The 14283-nt window shown below is 40.2% G+C and overlaps 1 protein-coding gene across 7 annotated transcripts in view; it reads right to left on the reverse strand.

Annotated features, from left to right (window-relative positions):
* Positions 1–1243: 1243 nt before the first annotated feature.
* Positions 1244–14283, reverse strand: part of comp (cartilage oligomeric matrix protein) — an 81291-nt gene continuing 68251 nt past the window's right edge. For all 7 annotated transcript variants that reach the window (XM_069927790.1, XM_069927789.1, XM_069927786.1 and 4 more), the window contains 5 exons: positions 9312–9360; positions 7180–7376; positions 5140–5312; positions 4435–4574; positions 1244–4147 (listed from right to left, as the gene is read on the reverse strand). In XM_069927790.1, the coding sequence (XP_069783891.1) occupies positions 4098–4147; positions 4435–4574; positions 5140–5312; positions 7180–7376; positions 9312–9360 (609 nt within the window). In that variant the 3' untranslated portion in view covers positions 1244–4097. The remainder of the gene's footprint in view (positions 4148–4434; positions 4575–5139; positions 5313–7179; positions 7377–9311; positions 9361–14283) is intronic.

Below are 14283 nucleotides of genomic sequence, written 5' to 3' on the forward strand. Positions count from 1 at the left end.
TCTCCAAATTTGCAGATGACACTAAGCTAGGAGGAGTTGTGTGCACGGAAGAGGGGGTCAGGAAGCTCCAGTGTGATTTGGATAAATTGAGGGACTGGGTAGATACATGGCAAATGCACTACAATGTGGATAAATGTGAGGTTATCCACTTTGGTAATACAAACCGGAGGGCAGATTACTATTTGAATGGCAATAGATTAAGAGATGGGGAAGTGCAGAGAGACCTAGGGGTAGTTGTACACCAGTCTCTGAAGGCGAGCATGCAGGTACAGCAGGTGGTTAAAAAGGCAAATGGTATGTTGGCCTTCATATCAAGAGGGTTTGAGTATAGGAACAAGGATACCTTACTGCAGCTGTACAGGGCCTTGGTGAGACCCCACCTGGAGTATTGTGTGCAGTTTTGGTCACCTTATCTAAGGAAGGATGTTCTTGCAATGGAGGGAGTGCAGAGGCGACTCACCAGGCTGATACCTGGAATGGCAGGAATGACTTATGAGGAAAGATTGCGCAAATTGGGATTGTACTCGCTGGAGTTTAGAAGATTGAGAGGGGATCTCATAGAGACATATAAAATTCTGGCAGGACAGGACAGAATGGATGCAGATGGGATGTTTCCAAGGATGGGAAAATCCAGAACCCAGGGCCATGGTTTGAGGATAATAGGCAAACCATTTAGGACCGAGATGAGGAGGAATTTCCTGACCCAGAGAGTGGTGAATCTGTGGAATTCATTGCCACAGAGGGCAGTCGAGGCAGGTTCATTAAATATATTTAAGAGGGAATTAGATATATTTCTTCAGTATAAGGGTATTAAAGGTTACGGAGAGAAGGCGGGGACGGGGTACTAAACTTTAAGATCAGCCATGATCTCATTGAATGGCGGAGCAGGCTCGAAGGGTCGAATGTCCTACTCCTGCTCCTATCTTCTATGTTTCTATGTTTTATTTTGTGGCAATAGATCTACTTGGTAGCCAATTTGTATACACCCTGACCAGGAAGTGTTTGATGGGCAACTACATTTTACCCTCATAATGTACTGCTCGTTTATTTGTTGCAATTCTTGTCGGGACGGGATTATCCAGGCTCCTCAAGGGAGAAAAAAAACCAATTTACTAGTTTCTCAAACTTTTCTGTTGTGGCAGATCTTCATTTTTCCTACTTTTCCCCCTCAATCACATGACTCTCAACATCATCTTCACACCTCACTTCACCTAGCTTTGAAAGAGACAATCTTTTGAGCAGAAAGAGAGAGGAGTATTTATTTACTTATATTCAGAAAATATTTACAGCAAATTAAAATATACATTGTGGATAACATTTGTTCTATCTTTAACTCAGTACATTTCATGACAAAATCCATATAAAAAGATGTAAAATTATTTAGAAAAAAATTGTGTTTATATTAAGTGACCTATTTTGCATTGTTCATGGCAACACTTTCCATCTTTCTCTGAATGACAAATTGATATTATTTAAGGTGCTGGCATTCAGACAGGTTAGGAGAAATTTGAAAGTCTAACTCAGTGTGGTGACCACTGTTTGCTGGTGTTTTGAGTAATGGCTTATCAAATGAACATGATTGCAGCAGGAAATGAACAAAGCGTAACAGCATCCAAAAGTCCTTCCACCACGCATCGCCGGCAACCCTGATGCTAAGACTCTGACCATCAGCCTTACCCGATGGCTGTTTACCTCTTGAATGTTAATGGGATGAAGTGAACAGGTTTGTTATTGTTAGTAGGGATTGAATTTAGGAGCAGGGAGTTTACGCTGCAACTGTACAAGGTACTGATGAGGCCACATCTGGAGTACTGCGTAGAACTCTGGTCTCCATACTGGAGGATGGATGGACTGGCTTTGGAGATGAGAGAGTTGGCCTATGAGGAGAGATTGAGTTGTATGGGACTGTACTCGCTGGAATTTAGAAGAATGAGAGGGATCTTGTAGAAATGTATAACATTATGAAAGGCGTGGATAAGATAGAGGTAGTTAAGTTATTTCCATTGGTGGGGAAAGACCAGAACCAGGGGACATAGCCTCAAGATTCAGGGTAGTATATTTAGGACAGAGATGATGAGGAAGAACTGCATTTCACAGAGGGTGGTGAATCTGTGGAATTCGCTGCCCATTGGAGCAGTGGAGGTGACCTCAGTAAATACATTTAAGAGAAGGTTGGATAGAGTTTTACATAGTAGGGGAATTAAGGGATACAGGGAAAAGGCAGGTAGGTGGAGATGAGCCTATCATTAGATCAGCCGTGATCTCATTGGTGGAGCACTCCTGCTCCTATTATGTTCCTTTTAAAATATTTTTATTAATTTGGTAGAGAGAAATATTACATGATATATTGTCAACATATTAGTTACATAACTTTTATGCAGTGCAATATAGATTATGAATCATAAATATCTTGTACACAATGTTTGAACAAAGTAGAAATTCCCTTCTGAAAATCTCACCTCATTTCTAATCTTACGGCATATTCATTGTTAGTTATCTAATTGGACAAATCTCTCCTACTTATAATGGAAAAGAAAAAGAAGAAAAAACCCATTGTGATCCTACCCCTCCCACTACAACACGGTCACCAGCAAATAATATGTAAAGAATCGAGTCCCGGCTCCCTGACAGGAATCCCCCCCAGATAACCCTGCCCATGTATTCAAATCATGATAATAGTCCATGAATGGGCCCCATAACTTGTCAAATTCGGTTTTGATCTCTTTAATGCATCTAATTTTCTCCAAACTCAAGCAAGACATAAAGTCCTGTACCTATTGCATACGAGTTGGTGCTGAGCTATCTTTCCATTTCTTCAACATTGCTCATCTGGCCATCAGTGAAATAAAAGCTACTATTCTTTTTTGAATTAAGTTCAAGGAAATATTTTCCTCTAGAGAATAGCCAAACAAAGCAATAAAAGGGCACAGTTCCAATTTAATCCTAAGAATCTCTGATAAAGTTTGGAAAATTGTTCCCAAAATTCTTTTCATTTTGGACATTCCCAAAACATACAAATCAGAGAGGTCTCAAAGATTTTACATTTTATCACATAGTGGATCAACATCAGGATAAAAACAAGATAGACATATGTATTCTAAGTACCACTTTAAATTGGATTAAACAATGTTGTGCACAGAATGAAGTATTATTAATCAGATCAAGCGTGGTATACCAGTCTTAATCCGGAATTGTTATATTCAAATCTCGCTCTATTATGTTCTTATCTGCTGTTTAGGATAAGCAAGGCTTGTGCATCTTCCCAGTGCCACGTCAATTTTGCTCTCAGAGTACGATCACTGCTTGCCAATACTGTCGCCTTGTAGCAGTTGCTCACTGAGCCCAACAAAAGGAAATAGGGTTTGCCAAAGATTGCAGGTGAATGACTGAAAGGCTTTGCCTTTAAATGGGAGGAATAGAAAGGCCATGAGCAAAGATTGGGAAAGTTCTCCACAAAGCTGATCGTTGTTTACATTTCTAATTAAGGGGTTGGAAGAAAACCCTGTCACTTCTGGCAAGTAGATTGAAAGCCAGAGAGTTAAAATTGCCAACTAAAATATCAGGCATGAGATGAGAATGTTTTTCATTTGATTTTCAGGAACTGAAATCTACCTGGAAAAAAAAATAATGAATTAATGATTTTTTTAAAGGAGGTGAACAGAGCGAGGACTTACTGGGTTATGGACTGAAAGGAGTGGTGAGAATTAAGCACTATTTCTTGTGAAGAGCAGCACAGGTTGAGCAGGATCCCATCCCCGCCCCCCCACCCTGCACTGTAAGTTTCGACAAATACGCCTTAGGCATCGAACAGGGTTCCAAAATTCCAGCCAATAGCAGCTTCTCTTGCTTCTGTCCTGCACACACTTCACACCACTGCTACCCAACGTCAAGATGGTGATGTTGTAACTAATTCCTCAATACAAGGGAATCAATTAAGAGAATCCAGGAGCAAGATCATTGGTCAGTCCTCATTCCATGTCTTCCAACGGTTGCACGTTGAACCGCAGAGAAGGCAGCAGAACCACTGATGAGACTATGTCACTTGTCAAGGTTAAAGGGTCAAAGGTTCTTGAGGTTCAGGAGTTTTGAGGTCACTTTCAAATCTCTGACTGAGGATGTGCTTGATGAAAATCTTCTGGAATCGTGTCTGAGGAGAAAAAGAAGCAAAGGAAGGTGGTGGGTGTAGAGTTTCTTGAAACATAGAATTGTGTCAAACCACAAATTTTCCCAAGATATTTCTCTGCTCTAGGCCCGAGATAATAATCCTGCATCTTTCCCTTCTGAGGTTTTGCCAGTTTTACCAAGACCTGTAAACCTCATCCATTTAAACAAGCCTCATAATTCAATTCTTCATGGCTGCTCCCACCCTTGTTTCCTCTCCTCCAATCTCACGCCCAGCTCCCACTCCCAACTTCCATCAAACGCTCCACTCACCATTGCAACGGTAGCGTAGATTTGCCCAAATTATATTTTCCTGGGAGAAGCAGAAGACTCCCAGTCTCCCTCCACGCATTGTAGTGTCAATGATCACCCCGGAATCCGCCACGATCTCTGGTCCCTCATAGAGCCGCACCCTATACAGGAAGGGAGGGGTAAGAGATGGAGAGGGACAAAATCCAGATGAACAAGAACATAAGAAATAGGAGCAGAGTAGGCCATCTGGCCCATTGAACCTGCTCCTCCATTCATGGCTGATACGATGATAGATTAATCTCTACCTTCCTCCCTTTTCCCCAAATCCCTAATTCACCTACTAGGTAAAAATTATTGAACCTTGTCTTAAATATATTCTCTGAGGTCACCTCCACCATTTTAACAGGCACTCTCTGGGAAAAGCAGTTCCTCTTTATCTCCATCCTAAATCTACTACAATGGATCTTTGAGTCCGTGTCCCCTATTTCTGGTCTCCCACACCAATGGGAATAACCTACCTCTATCTTATCTATGCCTTTCATAATCTTATATGTTTCTATAAGATCCCCTCCCATTTTTCTAAATTCAAGCGAGTACAGCCCCGAACGATGTTCTGTTGTTTCCTTCTCTCACAGCCCCAGGAAAGATTGTGACAAACTTGAAATCAGGAAGCCAGAGAAGACGTGGTCCACCTAAGGTTCCAACCTGAGGGCTGACGGGACCCACCTGATGTACCCAACCTGTGGCCGGTGCTGCAGGAACCAACGATAGGATGTATTGTCTTTCCAGCCAATGTTCCTGGGATCCTTCCACAAGAGCCGGACTTGGTTACTGGTGTCTCCTGTGTGCCAGAGCGCATTTCGCAAATGTTGTCCTGGACCAGTCTGCGATTTCACCGCCTGTTGACAGGAGTTTGAGATTAAGGAAATTGATTGTGTTTACTGAGGATATTGTATGGAGCATTGATAGTATAGGCAGGCACAGTGGATCAGAAATGCTGCCTCTGGTGTTGTTCATGTCGAGATTGTACAGACTTCCTCCCACAACCCAAAGTCCTTCAGGTTTGTAGGTTAATTGACTACAATAAACTTGCCCAAGGGTGTTGTTGAATGGTTGAATCTGGGAGAAGTTGGAGGGACTTGGGAAGAAAAATCAGTGTGTGATGAGTAGAGATGGTCAGCCTGGACACCGGCACCATGCTTGATTGTGTAATCACGTTCAGAGTAGAAAGCAAAATATAGGTCAAGGATAAAACATGAAAATCTCCTTGCGTGAATTGATTGCTATAGGTTAGTCGTTTTCAAACTGCTCCCCTAAACTCACATACCACCTTAAGCAATCCCTTACCAATTACAGACCACTTATGGCATAGGAATTACTTAAGGAGGAATGAGGGTTTAGGTGGGGTGGGGGTGGGGGTGGGGGGGGGGAGAGTTTGAAAACCACTGCTCTAGGTGTTTTGTTAGCCAACAGAAAGCCTATCGTCTTGATGTTTTTAATTTCACCCTAGATTCTGGTTCCTATTTCTGTTAAATGTTTTATTAGATTCACAAGTCTGCACATCAAGATCTATTGAGAAACAACGGAGATCAATAAATCCTCTTCCCGTATCTCAGTCACAAACCTGTTGATCCCACGTCACCTTCCTGCCACTGACCAACTGATTTGCAACATTCAATTATTTTTTTATGGACTGTTAGTAAGGAGAGCTCCGCTGCTGCGGATATGGTGACGAAATTAGGATTAAGCTGTCGGTCTATATTTTTTGAATCTTGCATTGCAAACTTTTTCTTCCTCTCCGCAGAGTCAGCCATGTCAACTGCGGAAAGACCAGATGACAATTCTAATGGACATTTTATTCCATAGATCGTACATGGGGTGCAAATCTAATTCACAAAGCCCCAGAAATGTTTTGAGAGCATAGCCAACCTATTGTAACGAGACTGGTTGTCTGGGAAAGCCTTCAAATGATTCCCCTCCTTGCTCTTTACCCTGTAGGATGCAAATGGTGAAATGAAAGATTTGGAAATTCAGATGGAAATATTACTAAAGAGATTAAAAAGAGTGAGAAAGACACAATGGCAAACAAATAATTTGAGATTATCAAAATAGGATTGAGTGAAAAAGGATAGAGATCAGTTAAATTAATAGAAATATAGAAAAAAAATAGGTGCAGGAATAGGCCATTTGGCCCTTCAAGCCTACACCACCATTCATTATGATCATGGCTGATCAGTACCCGGTTCCTCCCTTCTCCCCATACCCATTGATCCCATTAGCCACAAGAGCCAAATCTAACCTACTCTTAAATATTGACAAGGAACCGGCCTCAACTACTTCCTGTGTCAAAGAATTCCACAGATCCACCACCCTCAGAGAGAAGAAAATTTTCCTCATCACAGTCCTAATGAAGGATGTTGGAGAGTTCCCTGAAGTACTACAACAGATAAGAGGGAGGGAATGGTACAGAACTGGGGCAGGGGTGACTGGGTAAAGGAATTGGGATATGGAAAGACAGTGAGGAAAGGGTGATAGATAGTCGTGAAGGTAATGGAAGAGAAAAGCACAGAATCTTAGAAGAAACTGATGTGGTCCAGAGTAGAACATAAAGAGCAAGGGGGCAGCAATACAACATGGAGAGCTGGAATTGTCCAGGGGAGATTGAGGTGGTACCATAGAGCATGACACGGGTTGGAAATGATGCACTGGGGCAGTGATAAAGGGTTGTAGGCAGGCACAGAATGATGGAGAAAGCAGATTGTTTACCTTGAGCTGGATCCCTGGCTCAGCCACAGCACGGAAAGGATTTGCCTGCCAGTAGGTTTGCTCTGTTTGTTTCCACATTACCACATAGAAGCTGGAGCTGTCCTGATAGCCAAAGATAAACCCAGCATAATCATCATCTGTTACTGTGTTCACATGAAACGTTCCTTCAAAGTCCACGCCATTGAAAGCGGTGTATCCTGTGGAGAAAGGACAGGCTGCTTATTGAGGGGGGGGGGGGGGGGGGGAAATGCAACGTAACCACCACAGGACCTTTTCCCCCTCAGATCTGCTTTCTAATTCAGTAAGATCATGGCTGATCTTCTCCCTCAACGCCTGATCCCTGCCCTGTCCTTACCAAGGACATAATATTATCCTCCATAATTTCTGGCACCTTCAACAGGATCCCACCACCAGACACATCTTCCCCTTTCCTCCTCTCTCTGCCTTCTGTAGGGACCTCTCCTTCCGTGACTCCCTTGTGCACTCATCCTCCCCACCAGTGCCCCCCACCAGCACCTTCTTCTGTGACTGCAGGAAGTGCAACAATTGCACCCTTACCTCCTCCCTCACTGCAGTTTGGGGCCCCCCAAACAGGCCTTTCAAGTGAAGCAACACTTCACTTGTGTACCCACAGGAGTGATCTACTGCATCCGGTGCTCTCTTTGTGGCCCTCTCCACATCAGAGACTGGGCGAAGACTGGGAGATCGCTTTGCTCTGTCCGCATCAGTGACGGGGATCTCCCAGTGGCCAACCATTTCAATTCTGCGCCCCACTCCCACCTTGACATTTCTGTCTATGGTCTCAGTAAGATCGCCTGAAAATTGGAGGAGCAGCACTTGATTATCTGTCTGGAATCTCTCTAAGCTGGATGGCATTAACATCGACCTCTGGTTTCTGCTAGCCTCATCTCCATTCTCCCTCCCTTGCCCTTGTCTTCTTTCCTTTAGCTCTCCACCCCTTCTATTCATAGAACCATCTTTCCATCCCCCCCCTCCACCAGCTTGTGTGCCCTCCCTCCCTTCTTCACCTATTACCTCCTGCCTTTGGGACTGTGCTCCTCGCCCCCTCCCCCTCCACTCCCTATCTTTTTGTTCGGACGGCTGCCAACATTTTTCCATACTTTGTATGGGTTCGGGAGACTGTCACAGGTGAGGCAGGACCAGCTTCATGGATCAGGTTGGGAGGCAGGTGCTTTTACAGAGATCACAAGATACAGGAGTAGAAGTAGGCTTTTTGGCCCTTTAAGTCTGCTCTGCCATGCTAATCATAAGCTGATCCATCCTCCCAATCAGCCTCACACCCTGACTTTCTCCCATATACCGTTGATGCCCTGATTAATTAAATATCCGTCAAATAGACTTCAATGTGGGTTCTCCAAGGCATCCCTAACAGCCTCCATTCCGAGTCATCACAGGCAAGAAATTGCCTCAAGAGATATTACACATATAAAAGAGTCATTAATAACATCCTCGAATCACCTGCCAATCTGTTACCATGACTGAGCTCAGGGCAGTGTTCATTTTAGGAATCTGACGATGGAAGAGTGGACAAGGGTCACAAAGGAGGCCATCCCTGTGAAACGCTGAAAGTGGAGGGGGAGGGGACATGTGTGTCGTAGTGGAATCTCGTTGGAGCTGGTGATGTCCAGGAGGAGAGAGAGAGAGAGTGAGAGTGAGAGCAGAGATGAGATGTGGTCAAGCCACAGCCCAGGACATCAGTTGCCACGTGCCAAAGACCAGACAGGAAGATGAGTCTGGTGGTGGGATCCTGTTGAAGGTGCAAACCTACTGACAGGCGCAGATTGAGTTGTGAATCCATTATTGGGCAGAGCTTTGCTGCACTCCCTCTCCAAGGAGTGCATCCAAAGCAGATCCGTGCACAGTAGTCACCAGCAGACCTCAATCATGGCAGTAAGTCTCTCTTAGACTGTAAATCCTCATCATAAAGATGAATATACCATTTACCTTGCTTATTGCATTGGTACATTGGCTGATCAAACACTCCCAGAATAACGAGTAAACTGAATTATGCTCTTGATACACTGCCAGGTTAAACTCTTTGTGTCAGTGCAGCACTCATTCAACCTCTTATTTGGTTAAATAGTTAAAAGATAGAAGATGGTACGTCTTACCAACAGCAAGTCCTGGATCACTGTTCATTGTCTGTACAATCTCCATCCCCTGCAACATCACATTAACCATGAGCGATAGACCCTTAAGCACTCTAACAAAAGATATTTTCAAAATGAAGTTTGTAGCACACCTGGAACATGAGCTGCATGGACTTTAAAACCTTAAAGTGCTGAGTAAATGGTTAGATATGTCATTGCCGTGATAATGATGAAGTCTGAGACACAACTGTCAGTGTAATCAGTTCATAAAACTTGCAAACTCTACCTCCGGCAGCGGCAGTCAAAACCCGGGGACAAACAATGAAGGCATGTTGGGGAAGTGATTTTTACACAACGAGGATTCTGGAATCCACTGCAGATTCAATGATAGCATTCACCACAACAGAGAGCTGGGCTTGTAACTGAAAGGTAAGTCCGCCTCTCATGAGGGAATAGGCAGCTTTGGATTGCTTTTGCCTCCAGCTAGCAATAACTTAAATGGACCAAATGGCCTCTTTCAAATCATTCGTGATTTTTTTTTCCTTTTTGCATGCCTATAGATCCTCTAACACAGGGGTGTCAAACTCAAATTCACGGAGGGCCAAAATTAAAAACTTGGACTAAGTCGAGGGCCGAACTAAATATTTATTGAAAATTTTCAACAACATCTGCATGTTTTCTCTTCTTTCAATATATGTAATGTTAAACTTTAGGATATAACTTTATGAGGATAATGTTACAGGTCAGGAGTAGGTAGCTCAAATTCACCCTTTGCTTGACCTGAGGGAAACATATTTGGTCCCTGTGGAGATGTAGTCAGCATTCACAGGCTGTGTCCATTTTGGCCTGCATCAGGACTCAGCATTTCCTGCTCACTCCTCAGGCTCTAGGCCTCTATTCACCCTCGACCCACCATCCCTCTACCTAACCAGTCCTTTACCCAACCTCTACTCACCCCTCACTCCACTCGCTCTGCCTCTACCCACCCCATCCTATACATGCCCCTCTACTGCCTCTCCCCTCAACTTGTTCCTCCCTGGGGAGATGTGGTTGTCCGACAAGGGATAAAGGACAACTCAGGAGGGGAAGGGGAGATTGGGGCTAAAGAAGTTTTAAATAGGAGAATAAGGAAAATGTTTGATGTTTTAGGAATGTTGTCTTATAAAGGGTTTAAAACAAGAAAACAGAAATGGATAAGAAGGAAAGGTAATGATGGAGAAACGGAAAGGGAAGATAAACAAAGTATAAAATGGCTACGTTGAACTATATGACTTTAAATATTAATGGAATACATAACCAAATTAAAAGGAAGAAACTGCTAAATTTACTGAAAAAAGAAAAAATTGATATTGCATTTGTGTAAGAAACACACTTAACTGAATGGAGCACAAGAAGTTAAAGAGAGATTGGGTAGGACACGTAACAGCAGCATCGTATAATTCAAAAGCAAGAGGAGTAGCTATATTAATTAGTAAAAATGTGCCATTTAAAATAGAAGAGGAAATAATAGATCCAGCAGGGAGATATGTAATGATAAAATGTCAGATATATTCGGAGTTTTGGAATCTACTCAATGTATATTCACCTAACGAAGAAGATCAAAAGTTTATGCAAGATATCTTTTTGAAGGTAGCAGATACGCAAGGGAACATATTAATAGGAGGGGATTTCAACCTGAATTTGGATTCAAATATGGACAAAACTGGAAAAAAAATTAACAGAAAGAACAAAGTAACCAAATTTATAATTAAATCGATGGAAGAAATGCAACTTTTGGATATATGGAGGAAACAACACCCAAAAGGAAAGGAATATTCATATTACTCGGCTAGACATAAAACATACTCAAGAATGGACCTATTTTTGTTATCAGCTCGTATGCAAGATAGAGTAAGAAAAACAGAATATAAAGCTAGAATACTATCGGACCATTCACCCTTAATATTGATAGTAAAGTTAGAGGACATCCCTCCAAGAATGTATAGATGGAGATTAAACCCCATGTTACTTAAAAGGCAGGATTTTAGAGAATTTATTGAAAAACAAATAAAAATGTATTTTGAAATAAATACGGAATCAGTGGAAGATAAGTTTATACTATGGGATGCAATGAAAGCATTCATTAGAGGGCAAATAATAAGTTATGTAACCAAGATGAAGAAGGACTATAATCAGGAAACAGAGCAGTTGGAAAGGGAAATAGTAAATATAGAAAAAGAATTAGCAATGAAGGAAGATACAACTAAAAGAAGAGAATTGGCGGATAAAAAAATAAAATATGAAACACTACAAACATATAAGGTGGAGAAGAACATAATGAAGACAAAACAGAAATATTATGAACTAGGTGAAAAAACAAACAAAATCCTAGCATGGCAGCTTAAGACAGAACAAGCTAAGAAAATGGTATTGGCATCAAGGAAAAAGACAAACAAATTACATATAATCCAAAAGAAATTAAGGAAAACTTTAGAGAATTCTATGAACAATTATACCGAACTGAAAACGAAGGGAAAGAAGGGAAAATAGATGAATTTCTGGCTAAAATTGAACTACCAAAACTACAAATAGAGGAACAAAATAAATTAACAGAGCCATTTGGAATAGTAGAAATACAAGAGATAATAAAAAAATTACCAAATAATAAGACACCAGGAGAGGATGGATTCCCAATAGAATTCTACAAAACATTTAAAGACTTATTAATTCCGCGCCTCCTGGAAGTAATCAACCAGATTGATAAAACACAAAGCTTACCAGATTCATGTAAAACAGCAATAATTACAGTAATACTAAAGCAAGGGAAAGATCCACTCTCACCAGCGTCATATAGACCAATATCTTTACTTAACACAGATTATAAGATAATAGCTAAACTATTAGCAAACAGATTAGCAGAGTATGTACCGAAAATGGTAAATTTAGACCAAACTGGATTTATCAAAAAAAGACGCACAACAGACAATATTTGTAAATTTATTAACTTAATTCATGCAGTAGAAAGGAATAAAGCACCTACAGTAGCAGTTGCTTTAGACTCAGAGAAGGCCTTTGACAGAGTAGAATGGAATTATTTGTTCAAAATATTGCAAAAATTCAGTTTACCGGAGAAGTATATTAATTGGATTAAAACATTATATAAGGGACCGTTAGCGAAAGTGACAGTAAATGGACATGTATCAAAGCAATTTAACTTAAGCAGGTCAACACGGCATGGATGCCCACTATCACCTTTATTGTTTGCGTTAGCTATAGAACCACTAGCAGAATTGATAAGAATAGATAATAATATAAAAGGAATAAAAGTAAAAGACAAGGAATATAAAATCAGTTTATTTGCGGATGATGTTATAGTGTACTTAACAGAACCAGAACTATCAATAAAAGAATTATATGAAATTGAAGGAATATGGAGAAGTGTCGGGTTACAAGATAAACGTAAATAAAAGTGAAGCAATGCCTATGAATAATGTGGATTTCTCAAAGTTTAAGAAGGAATCACCATTTAGATGGCAAATGCAAGCAATAAGATACCTAGGTGTACAAATAAACAAAAATCTCGGCCAACTATATAAACTCAATTATTATCCACTAATGAAAAAATTACAGGACGATTTAGAGCATTGGAAAGATTTACCACTAACACTAATAGGAAGGGTAAACTGTATTAAAATGAACATTTTTCCAAGGATATTATACTTATTTCGGGCATTGCCAATACAACTGACAGAGAAATTATTCAAGGAGTTAAAGAAAATAATAAGGAAATTTTTATGGAGAGGGGGGAAACCGAGGATAGCACTAGATAAATTAACAGAATGGTATAAACAAGGAGGCTTACAACTACCAAACTTTAAAAATTATTATAGAGCCGCACAATTAAGATACCTATCAGATTTTTATCAAACAAGGGAAAAGCCAGATTGGACGAGATTAGAATTAGATAAAATAGGGAAAAAGATACCTGAACACATATTATATAAATGGGATGAAAAATTGGTACAACATAGAAGTTCTCCAGTATTACATCATCTCCTCAATATTTGGAAGAAGATTCATGTAGAAAGAAATAAAACAAATTATCAATTACCAAAACTGATATTGATGCAAAACAAGTTACTCCCTTTTACAATAGATAACCTTTCCTTTAGAGAATGGGGCAAAAAAAGGGATTAAAAGAATAGAAAATTGTTTTTCAGGAAATAGATTCTTATCCTTTGAACAAATGAAAGATAAGTACAATATAACTCAAGATACAGCGCTGGCATATTACCAATTGAGATCCTACTTGAAGGATAAATTAGGAAGCAGTTTGAGTTTGCCAGAGGCAAGTAACCTTGAATATGTGATTACAGATACAATGATAATTAAAAGATTTATAACAAATATGTATATTAAACTGCAAGAAAAGGAGAATGAGGAAACAAATGGTAAAACTAAACAAAAATGGGAACAAGATTTAAATATAAAGATAAAAAAGGAAACATGGGAGAAATTATGTTCTGGAACGATGAGAAATACAATAAATACGAGGCTACGTATGATACAATATAACTGGATACACAGACTATACATTGCACCTCAAAAGTTAAATAAATGGGACCCAACAGTATCTGATAGATGTTTTCGATGTAAAAAAGAAATGGGAACAACAATTCATGCAATCTAGACATGTGAGAAAGTAGAAAAATTTTGGGAAGATCTCAATCAGATATTAAATAAAATAACAGAAAACAATATACCAAAGAATCCAGAGATCTTCCTCCTAAGTAACATAAAAAACAAAGAATTTGGAATTGATTTGGAGGATGCACAAAAAAGATTTGTTAAGATAGCTCTAGCCGTAGCAAAAAAATGTATTATGTCAACCTGGAAATTGGAAGATAATTTGAAAATACAACAATGGTATATAGAAATGAATAAATGTATTCCATTAGAAAAAATAACATATAGTTTAAGAAATAATATTGAAATATTCGAACAAATATGGGAG

Source organism: Narcine bancroftii, chromosome 3 (genome assembly GCF_036971445.1).
Source record: "Narcine bancroftii isolate sNarBan1 chromosome 3, sNarBan1.hap1, whole genome shotgun sequence".
In the NCBI taxonomy this organism is placed as follows: Eukaryota; Metazoa; Chordata; class Chondrichthyes; order Torpediniformes; family Narcinidae; genus Narcine; species Narcine bancroftii.